The sequence below is a fragment of the Pristis pectinata genome, chromosome 14, assembly GCF_009764475.1.
Source record: "Pristis pectinata isolate sPriPec2 chromosome 14, sPriPec2.1.pri, whole genome shotgun sequence".
NCBI lineage: Eukaryota > Metazoa > Chordata > Chondrichthyes > Rhinopristiformes > Pristidae > Pristis > Pristis pectinata.
In genome coordinates this window covers 37,955,108-37,971,900 of record NC_067418.1, presented here as the reverse complement: position 1 = coordinate 37,971,900, position 16,793 = coordinate 37,955,108, and the positions used below count along the sequence as shown (strand labels likewise).

General features: G+C 41.6%; 1 protein-coding gene across 1 annotated transcript in view; it reads right to left on the bottom strand.

Moving 5' to 3' along the window:
* slc22a18 (solute carrier family 22 member 18) overlaps positions 1-16,793 on the bottom strand; it is a 93,740-nt gene that overhangs the window by 15,084 nt on the left and 61,863 nt on the right. The window contains exon 7 of the mRNA XM_052029046.1: positions 10,336-10,436. Within this exon, the coding sequence (XP_051885006.1) occupies positions 10,336-10,436 (101 nt within the window). The remainder of the gene's footprint in view (positions 1-10,335; positions 10,437-16,793) is intronic.

Here is a 16,793-nt window from a genome sequence, read left to right as displayed (position 1 = left end):
TGTCTGTACTAGGATTCTGCTGTGCTCAAAAATGCAGTGGTGGGTGATGTTAAAAGAAAAGAATAGAAAATAAGCATCCGTATCTAGTTTTTTGAGGCAGGCTCAGATTCTCACTCAGCTGAACCTGAAACGTAATCATCTCCATGAAGGGAAGAGATCAGCAAAGTGAATATCTATCTGTTTGTACCATTCTCCCCTCCTGTTAAGCAGTTGATCAACGATTGGGTCATAGCCGTAATGAGATCCAGAATATAATAACTTCAACTTCCCTCTAATTATGTATGTGCAGGCATATGATGAATGAATTATGACGTGTGATCCGAGGGTTGGGTTAGTTACATGGAATCCATAAAAGGCCAGGAATACATACTGAATGCATCTTATCTGCATTATAATTTAACTGTGATGTAATATATTGGACATGCTATTTTAGATTTAGCCCTTTGGAGAAACCACTGATATGAGGGATGTTAATTTCTAACAGAGTTAGAAAATAAATCATCCTGCGCCCTTCATTGCTTCTGTCAAAGGACGGACTAGCTGGCTGCCCTTCGTTCTGAAGAGGTTTCAGCAACAAGGCCCAGCTCATCTGGAATTCTTTACCTAAACCCTTTGTCCTGCTAGCTCACTTCTTACCTAAAAAAGAACTCTTCAAATGTAACTATTTGACCTGCTTTCACTTACTGCTCCCAGCTCTTTCAGGGATTCCTGCTCAGGTAACTGAACTTTAACCCACCAACCTACACAGCACTGCACCTGCAGCCCACTTCTTCAGTATAGGATTACATGTTGCTGTCAACAATACCCAGTACATTGGGTAAGACAGTTTGGGCAGTGAAGCTAAGAAGAGTATAGATATGCCAAGACAGGAAGCAGCAACCTGAGAAAAAACTTGACCAGGTTACTGAGGATTAAGGCCACTACTGCGCTGATCTGATAGACCAGAAGAGGAAGTATGTGCAGAGTCACTGTCATTCTCAATGACAGATTGCATCATCTTACAACTCATTAATTTGCTTTTCCTTGAAGATATCTTCTCTCCAAAATAACAAAATCCTGTATAGATAAAACACAGAGGTTGCAAGGAAATCATTATTAAAAAATAGAAAGTTAAAAATAAAACAGACATCTGTGGAAGAACACAGCAAAGATCATTAACACCTGAAAGGGAAGAACATGTTAATGTATCCAGTGGAAATATCTTCTCACTGTTCAAACTGATGTGCAAAATGTTAGCTTTTCACTTTTTATTTTAGATGTCTGTCAATCCCGTTCCAATACTGTTCTGTAGATAAAAATGTGCAATGCATTAGACATGGTTGCATTTGTCTCCAAAGGCAAACCTGTGTAGTACAGTACATCTCAGAGCTGCATGAATCATAAATCAAGAATGTGTCACACACAAAAAAAAATGCAAGAACAAAATAATTGTTCGTAAAGGATGAGTCAGGTTTACAGGTATGTTAAGCAGTGACGGGTATCATTTTATCTGTGAGATAATCACTGAGAAAGAAAACTGCTGCATTAAAATGAAAATAGCCAATGAATTTTTCTGATTTTTTTCTCCAAATTCCCCAACTGCAATGGTTCTTGCCCAAGCCTGATTCCTCCAGCTATTCATCCAAAGTGCAATACTCGTGCAAGAGTTAGGGCAGCTTCTGATACGTAATTTTTAACTTTAAGTTTTATTAAGGATAATTCTAATCCTGTCCTCTTCCAATATCCTCGTATATGCAATTTCCAACAGTGTTCACTCTATACAAATCAGGGTGAGAAACACTGGCTGATTTTTTTTTCACCCTTCTAACTTACACATGTCAAAACCAACCATAGCAGCCCTAATGGACCTATTGCTTTCTACATTACCATACTTGATGGTGCCTTTAGCCCTTGAACCATTCGGGAGGAACCCAAATCATCCCAATATATGTAAGGTAATGGCAGTGATGGATCTTTTGAAATCACAATCTAAACTTTGATTGCAGTCACAGGATTTCCTTAAGGCCAGAACTACTGGTGCATTTTACTGGGTCCCCAATTTGTGTGCCTCGGTCGGTGTCTGTCTTTTTGTCCCAGGCTCTTTATTATAACATTCATCCCTTCCCATATTGATTATTCTCATTTCTACAAAATTGATTTGCAATTCACTTTTAGGTGACAGACAATCAATGGTGCCCTACGAAATAGAGCTTACTGAGCATAGAGTTGAAGAATACCACTAAGATATAATAACAAAGGCAATCAAATCTTGTACTCAAAAGTCTTCAGCTTCTGCCAAGAATGCAAGAAAGAAGAAAACAGAACAACTATTAAAAGATTTGGAGAACTATCTTGTATCTAAGGTCTCACTAATCACACAAGTTGTAGGAACCAAAATAGTGAAAGATTACAACTTACACTTAGCACCTTTAATTTATTAAGACATCCCAAGGTGCTTCACAAGAACAAGTTTCTCCTGAAGCAACTCAAAAATAGTACAGAAATATACACAAATGTCCCTGGAAACATAGACCTACATTAGAAGCAGATAACAGAAGTAAGTATCACCAATTTATTTCTGAATGATGATCATTAAATGAGTGGCTTTGTAGAATCTGTAGAAAGGAATTTTGGCCCTGATTCATTGGGAGTATCCATAATGCAGCAAAGCTGCCCTAATAAAGTGACAGTAAGATCCTAGGGTGAGGGTGTGGTCTTTGTAATTATTATCATTCAATTGTCTTATTTCTTATGTACTCAGATTTTACTGGCACCACATGTTCATACAATTTGACCTGAACCTGATGATTAATGTTATAGTTTGGGCATGTGTATGTTCCCAAGAAAAAGCTTTCCACATTTTTGAATGAGAATATATCCAGAAAATGTTGGAAGCATCCAGAATTCATTTGTTTTAAATTATCAAATGCTGCCACTGCTTTTTTTTTTACAATGTATGTTTGGATAATGTGTTTTCACTGGAAAGAGCAAGTTGAATGTTTGTCAAAGAGAGAGGAATTATCATCTTTATCAGATGAATTTTTTATTTCATATTCATAAATCATATACAAGAAATATAAAACACAGTGCATGGCTTTCTTTACATTCAGTGTCATTCATTCCATACATTCACAGTGTTATTGGTCCTGTCCATTTGTAGTGGTAGCAGATTCTGTGTACAGAGCACCAATGCCACTCATGTAGCATCCTGGGATAATAAAAATTTCAAGTCTTTGAGCGGCTTCTACACACGGCTTAGCCCCCCAGTATCTAGTGGCAGAAAGACCTTAGACTGCAGTCCTTCCCCACAAAGCCTTTGTGTTAGCTGCACCAAGTTTCAGTGTATTCTTCAGCACGTACTCCTGCAATCTAGAATGTGCCACTGAGCTTATGATCTTCCAAACAGCAGGTGTGTTTCTCAAAAAACGTTTCCATGAAGAACAGGTATTGCGGCATGGTCCAAATGAATGGAACATTGCACAGCAACGAGTACAGGCCCATCCTTCACAACAGTTGCGACAGGTAAAACCTCAGCACATAGTGACACTTGTGTGTGTGGCTGCATCAAGCTGTGCATAGAACTGAAGTACGCAATCACCAAGGTGGCCATCAGAAAAAGGGCAATGTTGAGTGCACATCCCCCCTCTTGTCTGGAGACATGCATCACGACCCAACAGAACTCATTCCATTATGGATCCCCAGATGAAATGATATATGGTTCGGGTAACCGCCACAGTGGAGGAGTAAGGTATGAGCTACACCTGCACCAAGTACAGCAACACCGAGAGCTCCTCACACCTGATGACAAGGACCTTGCCCACCACTGAGAGGGATCACTGCTCCAACAGTCCAAATTTCCTTTAACTTTGCCTATCCCCTCCAGCCAATTTTTGTTACACACCTTGGCCCCTCCAAACCAGATCCCCAGCACCTTCAGGTAGTCAGACTTGACAGTGAAGAGTACGGAAAACTGGTTGGGTGAGTTGCCGAGCAGCATGGCCTCGCTCTTCCCGTGGTTGACTTTGCCAACTTAAACTGGTCGCAGATGCTGATCAATCCTTGGATCCGAGCGGATGATAGTGACATTGTCCGTGTGCAGGGAGGTTTTGATCTGAGTGCCCCCATTGCCTGGGATTGTCACCCTTCTTTTGCCCGTGTCCTCCCTGATGGATTTGGCAAAGGGTTCTATGCAGCACACAAACCAGACAGGGAAGAGTGGGCAATCCTGCCTTAGCCCAGTCAATGTGCATTGGTAATAACATCTCCTCCTTGCTGACAATCAACACAGGCGCACCTCAACACTATTCTACTCTCTCTACACTCATGACTGTGTGGCGAAGCACAGCTCAAACGCCATCTATAAATTTGCCAATGACACCAGCGTTGCTGGTAAAATCTCAGATGGCGATGAAGAGGTGTACAGGAGTGAGATAGATTGGCTGGTTGAGTGGTGTCGCAACAGCAACCTTGCACTCAACATTAGCAAGACCAAGCAATTGATTGTGGGCTTCAGGAAGGGAAGTTAGGAGAACACACAACAGTCCTCACTAAGGGGTCAGTGGTGGAAAGGGTGAGCAGCTTTAAGTTCCTGGGCCCAACACTTCATGAAATCACGAAGAAGGTGTGCCAGCAGCTCTACTTCGTTAGGAGATTGAGGAGATTTGGTATGTCACCAAAGACCCTTACAAGTTTCTATAGATCTATGGTGGAGAGCATTCTGACTGGTTGCATCACAGCCTGGTATGGAGACTCCAATGCACAGGATTGCAAGAAGCTGCAGTGGAGCCTCCATACCAAGCTCCATCATGGGCACAACCCTCCCCGCCATTGAGGACATCTCCAAGAGGTGGTGCCCCAAAAAGGTGGCATATATCACTAAGGACCCTCACTACCAGGGACATGTCCTCTTTTTGCTACTACCATCGGGGAGGAGATACAGAAGCCTGAATACCCACACTCGATGATTCAGAAACAGCTTCTTTCCCCTCCACCATCAGATTTCTGAACATTCCATGAACCCATGATTCACTACCTCGTTATTCCTTTTTTTTGCACTATTTATTTACTTTCATAATTTTATGTCTTTGCACTGTACTGCTGCTGCAAAACAACAAATTTCACATCATATAAGTCAGTGATAATTAATCTGATTCTGATCTTCATGTAGGTGACAGTCAGCCCGAAGCAGGCAGTGGTTAGACAAGAATACCAATTCAGTTTCTGGTCAATGATAATCCCCAGGATATTGATAGTGGGGGATTCTGTGTTGGCATTGAACGTCAAGGGGTGATAGATGGATTTTCTCTTGCTGGATATCATCACTGCCTGTCACTTGTGTGGTGTGAATGTTCCTTGCCAGCTATCAGCCCAGGCCTGGATATTGTCCAGATCCTGCTGTATGTGGACTGCTTCATTATCTGAGAAGTCACAAATGGTGCTGAACATTGTGCAATCATCAGTGAACATCCCTACTTCTGACCTTACAACTGAGGAAAGAAAGGTCATTGATGAAGCAGCTGAAGATGGAATGTATGTGCAATGTTTAACAGAGCTACTGTGATTATCTGGATCGGTATTAGTAAAGTTGGTGAAAGTAGCACAGAGGAAAGGATTCATGGATGTGCTGAAAGCCTCCCTGAAAAAATGCAAGATCCCCAGTAACTCTTGGGAATTCTTGGCCCATGACCACTCAAAGTGGAGAAGGAGTATACGATATGATATTGAGAATCTCAAGTCCAGACAGCAAGAACACATAGAAGTTCTGCATAAACAGCAGAAGGACCACCTCACAGAGGAATTTCCCAGAATTTTTTTTCCCTAAATGGCCAAGTTTTTAATTCATGTATTTTTGCCTACTAGATTTGAGAGTGTTTGTAACGTGATGCACAAAAAAGCAAAGGTTGCTTAGGGCAGGCGGAAATGATTCATGGTTTCTTTTTACCATCAAATATATATGGAGATTTCAATCAGTAGCATCGCCCTCTTGGTTATTCAGAAAGCCCATAATCCTATTTATGAGCAACTGTTTATTTAAATGAAGTGACTAAGCACTGTTGCTCCTGTGAGTCGAACAAAGTTTGTTCTTTGTCTTATAGTGAATGTTTCCCTATGTTTCAAATATGTGGAGCGGAAGTGTTCCTTGGCATCAAGGCAGAGGTCAACCCCTGTTGTGTGTGCCAATCCTTTTACACGGAAGCTGATTCTGCCAAAGCACACGATGCTGAGGTAAGCAACCCTTCTTTGAAATGCTATTCCATTACCCCACCTTCAACCTATCCCGTTTTTGTGAAATTCCAGGTTCTCTCTCTGTTAGACCGTCAAACCAGATTCTCTCTCTATTGTGCTCTCAAACCCGAGCACATCTCATTGCCCCAGACTAAAGGACTCTTTCACAAGTCCTATTAGCTACACTGCTTTCCTCTCCCTCCCTCCACAATCTTTACCCCCACGCACACCTTATCATGCCTGCCAAACTCTCCTCCAGTGTTGTAGGGCATTAGAACCTCCACTTTATCACTCAAGTCTGCACAGTGCATTTAAAAGCCACATCTTCTTTGGTACTATTCTGTTCCTTCAGAAATATAGAGCCAAAGATCTCATTTGATCTTCAAAGCAACATTTTAGGAGATGGTGGCTTCTATTGTTATGGATTTTTATCTACTCTAATTCTTCACCTCTTCACCAGTCCTCACACCATGTTAGATACATTTAAAAAGAAAACAAGGATGCTGTTACCAGAGCAGGATAGAGAACTTACTGATGAGTAAGTTTGAAATCAGCATGGCCATCAGAAAGTCTCATTAACATGAATAGGATCATCTGCAGTGAGAGGACTGGTGGAGCAAAGGCAACAGGCATTAATACCAATGAAACAGAGAGCAAGAAGTAACGAGAAAGGTGGTGGATGCAGGAAGCAGTGGTCCAAAAGTACAAGACATGGAGGTAATGACTGCCAGAGACCTGAAATTTTCGGTCTGTTGATTTCTGATTACACAATAATTTACTGTGGAAGATTCACATTTCCTACAACCCTTGAACATTCAGGCTAAATGTCAACTAACATGCCAAGGAGATCAAAAGCAGGGTAAACTTGAATGTCTGCAGGATTACAGCAAGAGTAATGCAGATCACAATCGGCTGTGGACAGCACAGGGGGAATAGAGGAGCAGTTCCAATTTCACTGATACCTTCCAACTGGAATTATTTGCAGAATGGAACATTGAATCAGCCTGGGGCACAGAAATAGGATGAAATAACAAAGGGGTGGAAGTTATGTTGCTGCTGTGCAGAACTTTGGTCAGACTCAGTCTGGAATACTTCAATTCCAGGCCCTGAATTCAAGAGAAATGCACTGGCCATTAAGGGAATTGTGGTGGTGGAGAGGGGCATGGAACAGGTGGGTACATGCAGCCCAAATGATACAAGGGCCAGATGGTTAAATTAAGAGGATAAGTTAGAAAGATGATGAGTAAAGGTAGGGTAGGGGAATCTAGATCAAAACAGAGGCATATTCTTAAAATCAAAGAGGATCAAAGGGCAAGACGATGCCAGAGGGCAGTTCTTCGTACACACCATTAGAGGAGGTTGCACTTGGTAAGGTCCAGTGCAGAGTGATGTCTGAGGTCGGGGGTGACCACACTTGGGGGATCACAGAAGTGAAAAGCCTCAGGGAGGCTTGTGTTTGTAGAGTGGGGTTGATGGAGTAATGGTTGGCTGCTACCAATCAGCAGTGGGAGAAAGCCTGCAATTGCCAGTTCAGAGTGTGGGTCAGGAACCACGATCATTGTTCTCGGGTTTGGTCAGTATATGTTTATTGGGGAGATTTGGGTAGTTAGTGGGCTTAAGGGTTGTGGAAATAGGATGTGGGTGTTGGGGTTGGTCTCTGGTGAGAAGAAATGGGCTGATCAAGGATCTCAAGCTAGGATGTGAGAGAGAATCAGGGATCCTTGGTGCCAATGAAGATATGCTCAGGGAAGTTTCCTTTGGGCCATAGAGGCAAGCTTCTATAGGGAGTCGTCTGTGGACAGTGTGGGCCACTCCAGTACAAAGTAAAATTGTGGAAGTGACATCCACGTCTCCAGAAATAATCTGGATTTAACTGGACTTTGTGATCCACAGATTTTCATTCACTATTTATTTTTCATTGAAATTGGATCACAGGGTGAACCAAAACATGGAGCAACCGTATCTAATTATAAGGCCACTGTCCCCCAACAGTACAGCTGCTGTGTTCAGGTTAGCCTAGGCAACGCTTAGGCTGACTGTTAGTACTGGTGACAAGTAGGAAACGGCAGCATCTATTTACTTATTCACAGATGAATGACAATCAGACTGCTGAAATTCCTTTGCAGAACTCATAGGCATTGATCTGCAGTTAGAATGTTCACAACAGTCATAGAGTTATACAGCACAGAAACAGGCTCTTTGGCCTAACTCGTCCCTGCGATCAAGATATCTATCTGAACTAGTCCCATTTGCCTGCATTTGGCCCATAGATAGGGTGGACAAGCAATATCCTTTTCCCATTATTGAGCGATCCAATACCAGAGAGCATGCATTAAAGGTGAGATGGGGTAGGTTTGGAACAGATGTGAGGGGTAGGTTTTTTTCTACAGATGTGAGTGGTGGATGCCTGGAATGCATTGCCTGATAGGGTGGTGGAGGAAAATTCATTGGGGGCTTTTAAGGGGGGCTTGGATGGGCACATGAATGAGAGGAAAATGGGATATGGGCATTCTGTAGGTAGGAGGGATTAGCTATGTCGGCACAACATTGTGGGCCAAAGGGCCTGTTCTGTGCTGTACTGTTCTATGTTCCTCTAAGCCTTTTCTATCTATGTGCCTGTCTACATGTCTTTTAAACATTGTAATTGTAATGATGACTTCACAGGATGTTTGGTTTCAATGACCTGATTTAGTTCCAAAGCTTCAGGTGCAGGTTGGGTGGGAGGGAGAGAGACTGTAACAGAGACAGATAGAGAGCGAGAGAGAGAGAGAGCGAGAGCGAGAGCAAGAGCGACAGCGAGAGAGCGACAACGAGAGTGAGAGTGAGAGTGAGAGAGAGAGAGAGAGAGAGAGAGAGAGAGAGAGAGAGAGAGAGAGAGAGAGAGAGGAATGTACCAAGCTCCATTTAATTCCCCTGAAAACACCAGATCTAAACCATGTTGCCGTAGCAAATTATATGTAACATCTTTCATGACACAGAAAATGTAATTTAGAATAAAAAAATCCAAAATTATAGAATTAGTTAGACAATTAGATAATAAACCCATCCTAGGCATCAACCTACTGCACTGACTCTACTGTAAATATATCCTTCCTTCGGAAGGATTTGGAGACCAGATCAGTCAATAATATTCCAGATGCAGTCTCATCAGGGATAGGTGAAGGAAGAAGTCTTTACTCTTGAACTCAAACCCTCTTTCACAATGGTCAACATATCTCTTCCATTCCTAATTATTTGTTGTATTTGTATGTTAGCTTCCAATGACTTGTTCTCAAGACCAACACCTTTTAATCTCTCAACAAAAAAATCTGCTTTTCTAGTTTTCCTACCAAAGCAGATAAACTCCTGATACTGATCAAGGTCAAGCCTCTTTTCATTTGCTCCTGAGGCTTTGGAAACGCTCAGCAAACTTGGTCCCAATGCATGTGTTCCTAGAGGCAGAGTGAAAAGCCAAACCTGATCCTGTGTGTACACCACAAAGGAAAACTGGAAATTTACAACTGATTAGACCGTGATACTTAATCTAACTAAGTCTATATTATAATCTTGGGATACTGAATATAACTTGGTTTGACTGTTACCAAATAAAGCCCAACCAAGGAAGAGATATTTAGAAATAGTAAACTGATGTTTGAGCTTATACTGATCTAGATTTTCTTGGTTGTTTAGTTAATTAAAGATCAGTCCACTTTATTGTCATCATAAATACTTAATACTTCTCTTGTTTTGTGATATGCATTGCAAAATAAAATTGTGTTTGCACCCAACAGTCTTGGATGTTTATAGTTGCCACTTCATGTTGTAAAAAGGTGCTAAGGTCCTGCTCTGTAGACTAGGCTTGACAAGCAATAAAGATCTTTCAACGCAAGCTAATTAAGACATCATACATTGAATCCTTAATATAAATGGCAAGTTGCAATCCACTTTTCCAGTGCATATGTTGGTCAGTGGGGAAGAAGGGAAGAATTGTGTGATGCAATACAACCTGTACCTGCTTAATAAGAACATTTTAAATACAGTATTACTTATATATTGTGCCAAATGCTGTGGGAATTGCGATTTCTTCTGATATTTGCAGTTATCTCCAGTACTGCTCAGCATAGCTGGATAGCGTACTGCAATGTCACTTACCATTTGCAGAACACCGATGTAAGCCATGAGATAGCCATTGTACTCTGCTTCCAGTTTGAAATAATCCATAGCAACAACCGGAAACATACTCTGGAACACCCCTGCAACAGAACAGGATAGCTATATCATGCAAGCTTCTACAAAATTTGTAATAATACTTTGTACAATGCAATCAACTTGAACAAGTTCTCTATTTAATCAAAGTAAGATAGGAGGCAGTCCTTAAACTTGTGTTAACTACAACATACTATATATTGCTTAGACTACCCAGATAATTTTTGACTGATTTAATGGAGAGTTTGTATGCCACCAACATAGTTGTTTAATCACACATTGTTACGGTAAAACACAAGAGTTAAACAAGGGGCATGGATGAATTCTAAATTGTGCATTCTTGCAATGATCACTGTTCTGGGGCTTAAGGATGACCGTGGCAAGTTTGCATGATCCTATTTTTATTTATCAATCTCATGTGGTTTTCAATGTGCAGAATGGATGTTAACTAGGAATAGCACCATTTTTTCCCTCAAAATGTACCTTATTCATAACATTTTCAAATTAATTCAGTACGTTTGTATGTCAACTTTTGTAGTACATTAGGTCAACAAGATATCAATTTTCCTACATACATAAGTGATAAGTTGGAGAAGTTTCTTCCCACAGGTTCCACTCCCTCAGTGTGCAGTGGCAGGAGGGCCCTACATTGTCTGCAGCGTCTCCAGCAGCTGCATCATGCTTCAATGGAAAAGAACAGCACCAATTATTTAGGTTGAAATAGCTGTAAAAGAGAAAATGGGAGGGTCTCCTCGATCTTGTGGGATGACCTGATGAATCACACAGATCAGATTTGTTCCCAGGTTAGCTGATCAGTGTCACCATCCCAGGGAAGTGGAAAAAAAAGACTCAATTTCCAGCCTTTGATCACTATCCCATGAGCCCTGTGCAAGTATACTAATGTGAATGAGGGCAGGATTGGACTGAACCTGACAGCATTTATTGTTCAGACTCACTATTACGATTTGCCATTTGGGGGTGATAAAAGAAAGGGAGGCAAGGGGAAGAACAGAATGAGAAGAAACTAATAGAAAATAATCACGAGGATTTTTTGGGTATACAGCACTTAAAGATATTCTCTTTAACATTTAAGAGGCACTTAGGCAGATGAACAGGCAAGGAATGGAGGGACCATGAGTAGACAGGTGCGATTAGTTTAAATTGGCATCATGTTGGCACAGACATGGTGGGCCGAAGGGCCTGCTCCTGCGCTGTTTCATGTTCCACGTCAGAATATTGTTGCTGTCGACTATGCCAGTAAACAGAAGAACTGAAAACAGTGAGGCAGGAAGGACTGCATTCAGGTCACACAGAATTTGCTAATGGCAGTTCCCAAGTAGACATGCAACTGCTATCAAGCAAGAAAAATGCAAGTTTTTTGACATTTCCTTACTTCATATAACATTTTAAGCTTTCTGTCTCAAAGGCCTCAGACTTCAACTGCAGCACAGTTCTATGCACATCAGCATTGCTCCAGTAAACTCATTCAGAGATTATTCGTTGTGTAGATCTACATAGCGTGGGGTAGAAGTGTGCTGCCACCATTGGTCTCATCATACCCTCACTTGCCACTTATATCTCCCCACTTCTCACCAAAACTGACAACCATGCTAATTTTATTGCTCTTAAAGTCTAGAATCAGACCCGCAAGATTGAATAGTATCACATTATATTAGGCAAGGTTTTTAACCGCAATAACCCCACAGCTAAATCTGCTATATATCCAAGACGTAAACTATTTACTTCCATGAATAAGCAAGCAGAATCCAAAAATGCCATTGTAAATGCACGGATCACTCACACAGAAGTTCATGATTCTTTCATGCTGAACCACTTATTTGCGATTCAGGTTTTGAGGAATGCAAAGAATGAATGGTCTGTGTTGCTGCACAGATTATCTCTAAACTTGGCCAAAACCTCCCTCAACCATTCATTGAGAGATAGAGCATGGAAGCAGGCCTTTCAGCCCACCAGGTCTGTGCTGACCATTCCTCTGATGGTTACAAGTGCATAACTACTACTTTGCTGAACTTTGGACCATTGTAGAGTTTTCGATACATAGACTGTCAATGTAATAATTCGGTATAAAAGCAGGAAATACATCAGGTACAGTTGTCTGGTGTTTATGTTAGTATCAACTTGGAGGTGCCTGCTTAGGTAGTTCGTGTCTCCAAAGCATACAGAGGGGCCAGGATCACTGTTGCAGAGTAGACGATGAGCTTAGGTCCAACTGGGCAGATTTTATCTTTAAACTTTCTTTTTCTCAGATAACCACAGGCAATGCTTGTGTAGTGGAAGTGTGTGAATTATCAATATCTGCCTTCATTGAAAGAAGCTCTTGAAAAATGAAAGATGGTCCACATTTTCCAGAGGATTGTCATAGACTTTTAATGATCTACAGAAAGCACCAAAAAAAGTACCACCAATGTTCTCTCTCCAAAATCCTCCATATCCATGAGTAGGACTAGTGAACCAATGCCAGTGTCCTCTCCCAGGCCAACATCTGCTCTGAATACATTTAGCCAGCTCTGATGGGCAGGCCACATCGCTCGCATGCTTGACATCAGACTTCTGAAATAAGCACTCTATGCTCTGTCACAGTGAGAGATTTCCAGCTTGACAGAGAAATTGCTTCAAGGACATTGTCAAACCGCTTAAAAAAAATAGCAACATTCATATCGACTTGTGGGAGTCCCTGGCCTATGAGTGCTCAATATGGAGAATGGTCTGTAGCTGTGACACTTTACTCTGTACTGTTATTGTTTTTACCTGTACTACATCAATGCACTCTGTGTGAACGAACTGACCTGTATGATCGGAATGCAAGACATGTTTTTCACTGTACCACAGTACAAGTGACAATAATAAACCAATACCATTGAGTTTCTTCAATAGGAGCACATGGAGACCAAGCAAGATGGCAGGAGTGCAGAACCTCTCAAACAACCCATCCACCCACCCCATCTAGCACCTCCTGCCTCACCTGTGGCAAAGTCTGTGGATCCCACCAACCACCTCAGTCTACAGAAGTAAGTCATCAACCCCAAAGGATTGCACAGGAAGAAGAGTTATTTGGAGGCTTGGTCTAATTATTCAGTCTCTTCAGGTTGTTGTGATTTTGAACTTTAACACAGCATCAGCAGTGTGGCACAGCAGGCAGTGTTGCTGCCAGTCAACTTTCGTGACTCAGGTTCAATTCTGACCTTGGGTCCTGTCTGCATGAAGCTTACATGTTCACCCTGTGAACACACGGGTTTTTCCATAGAACCATAGAACACTAGAGCCCAGAAAACAGGCCATTCGGTCCTTCTAGCCTGTGCCAAAACGTTATTCCGCTAGTCCCGTTTACCTGCACCCAGTCCATAACCCGCCAGACCTCTCCTGTCCATCTATCTATCCAATTTATTCTTAAAACTCAAGAGTGAGCCCGCATTTACTACATCATATGGCAGCCCATTCCACACTCCCACCACTCTTTGAGTGAAGAAGTTCCCCCTAATGTTCCCCCTAAACCTTTCCCCTTTCACCCTAAAGCCATATCCTCTCGTACATATCTCTCCTAATCTAGGTGGAAAGAGCCTACTCGCATTAACTCTGTCTATACCCCTCATAATTTTGTAAACCTCTATCAAATCTCCCCTCATTCTTCTGCGCTCCAAGGAATAAAGTCCTAACTTGTTCAATCTTTCCGAGACTCAACTCTTGAAGACCCGGCAACATTCTAGTAAATCTCTTCTGCACTCTTTCAGTCTTACAAATATCCTTCCTATAGTTGGGTGATCAGAACTGCACACAATACTCCAAATTTGGCCTCACCAATGTCTTATACAACCTCCCCATAACATCCCAACTCCTATACTCAATACTTTGATTTATGAATGCCAGGATGCCAAAAGCCTTTTTTAACAACCCTGTCTACCTGTGACGCCACTTTCATGAAATTATGTATCTGAACTCCCAGATCCCTTTGTTCCTCTGCACTCCTAAGTGCCCTACCATTTACTGTGTATGTCCTACCTTGATTTGTCCTTCCAAAATGCAACACCTCACACTTGTCTGCATTAAATTTCATCTGCCATTTTCTGGCCCATTTTTCCAGTTGGTTCAGATCTCTCTGCAAGCTTTAAAAGCCTTCCTTGCTGTCCACTACGCCTCCAATCTTGGTGTCATCAGCAAACTTGCTGATCCAATTTACCACATTATCATCTAGATTATTGATATAGACAACAAACAACAATGGCCCCAGCACAGATCCCTGAGGCACACCACTAGTCACAGGCCTCCAGTTTGAGAAACAATCATCCACAACCACTCTCTGTCTTCTCCCACACAGCCAATTTCGAATCCAGTTTCCAACCTTTCCATGGATACCTAGTGTCTGAACCTTCTGAACTAACCTCCCATGTGGGACTTTGTCAAAGGCCTTACTAAAGTCCACGTAGACAACATCCACAGCCTTTCCTTCATCTATTTTCTTGGTAACCTCCTCAAAAAAACTCTACAAGATTCGTTAAACATGATCTACCACGCACAAAGCCATGCTGACTATCCTTAATCAGCCCTTGGTTGTCCAAATACTTGTATATCCGATCTCTCAGAACACCTTCCAATAACTTACCCACTACTGATGTCAGGCTCACTGGCCTGTAATTACCTGGTTTACTTTTAGATCCTTTTTTAAACAACAGAACAACATGAGCTACCCTCCAGTCCTCCGGCACTGCACCCGTGGCTAAGGACATTTTAAATATATCTGCCAGGGCCCCTGCAATTTCTACACTAGTCTCTCTCAATGTCCGAGGAAATATCTAATCAGGCCTGGGGGATTTATCTACCTTTATTTGCTGTAAGGCAGCAAGCACCTCCTCCTCTTTAATCTCTATATGTTCCATGACATTACTGCTTGTTTCCCTTCCTTCCATATCCACTATGCCAGTTTACTGAGTAAATACTGATGCAAAAAAAACTGTTTAAGATCTCCCCCATCTCCTGTGGCTCCACACATAGACGACCACTCTGATCTTCTAGGGGACCAATCTTGTCCCTTACTATCCTTTTACTCTTAATATACTTGCAGAAACCCTTCAGGTTTACCTTCAGATTATCTGCCAAAGCAACCTCATGTCTTCTTTTTGCCTTCCTGATTTCCTTTTTTAGTATTTTCTTACTTTTTCTATACTCTTCAAGTACCTCATTTGTTCCTAGTTGCCAATACCTGCTTTACACTTCTCTCTTTTTCTTAACCAGATCACCAATATCCCTTGAAAACCAAGGTTCCCTATGCTTGTTAACTTTGCCTTTAATCCTGGCAGGAACATGCAAACTCTGCACTCTCAAAATTTTGCCTTTGAAGGCCTTCCACTTAATGAACACATCCTTGCCAGAAAACAACTTATCCCAATCCACTCTTCCTAGATCCTTTCTCATTTCCACAAAATTGGCCTTTCTCCAATTTAGAACCTCAACTCGAGGACCAGACCTGTCCTTATCCATAATTAATTTGAAACTAATGACATTATGGTCACTGGACCTAAAATGCTCACCTACACATACTTCTGTCACCTGATGTGTCTTGTTCCCGAATAGGAGATCAATTATTGCATTCTCTCTCGTTGGTACCTCTATATATTGATTTAGAAAACTTCCCTGAACACAATTGACAAATTCCAAGTGCTCCAGTTTCCTCTTACATCCTAAAAAATGTGCTGGTCTAGGTGGTAAGTGGCAAAAGAATCAAAGGGGTGATGATGAGAATGTGAGAAAGAATAAGTAGCAGGGATACAAGAAAATAAGGAGAGGGGGAAATGGGACTTATGGGATTGCTTTGCAGGAGCTAACATGGACCTGATGGACTAAACAAATTCCTCCTAGTTAGTAAATAAGTAGTAATTGGGAAGGGTTACTAATTGGTTTGCTCTAATGGGCATGATGGCTGAATGGCTTCCGACTAATATTTCATTGGATTATTCTATGATTCTATGAATAAAAACTCAATATCTGGTTTGCCAGACCCTTTTCCAAACTGCACGGAAGACCTCTGCCATATTTCCCCGAAGTACTTCTGCATTTCTAAATGTACCTAACTGCATTTTTACACAAATCTTCATAATATTTTAATCAGTAAACCTGCCTCAAGATAGGCCCAAACCTGTTTATTTCTGCAAATTATGTTTAGCAGTGCCAATTATTTCCTTGGATTATCAGTCTTTCTGTGAAGTAAACATTTTGTCCTGTGTTGCAAATAGCTGCCCAAACATTAAATTCACCTTCAGATTTCTTTGTTGAGTTTGCTGTGTTCTTTACCTCAATTTTCACAGATTTATGCCACACCTTACAAGGTTCCTAACCTGGGTCTCAGCCAATCCAACTCCTGATGATACAGACGAATTTTTTATTCAAACTCT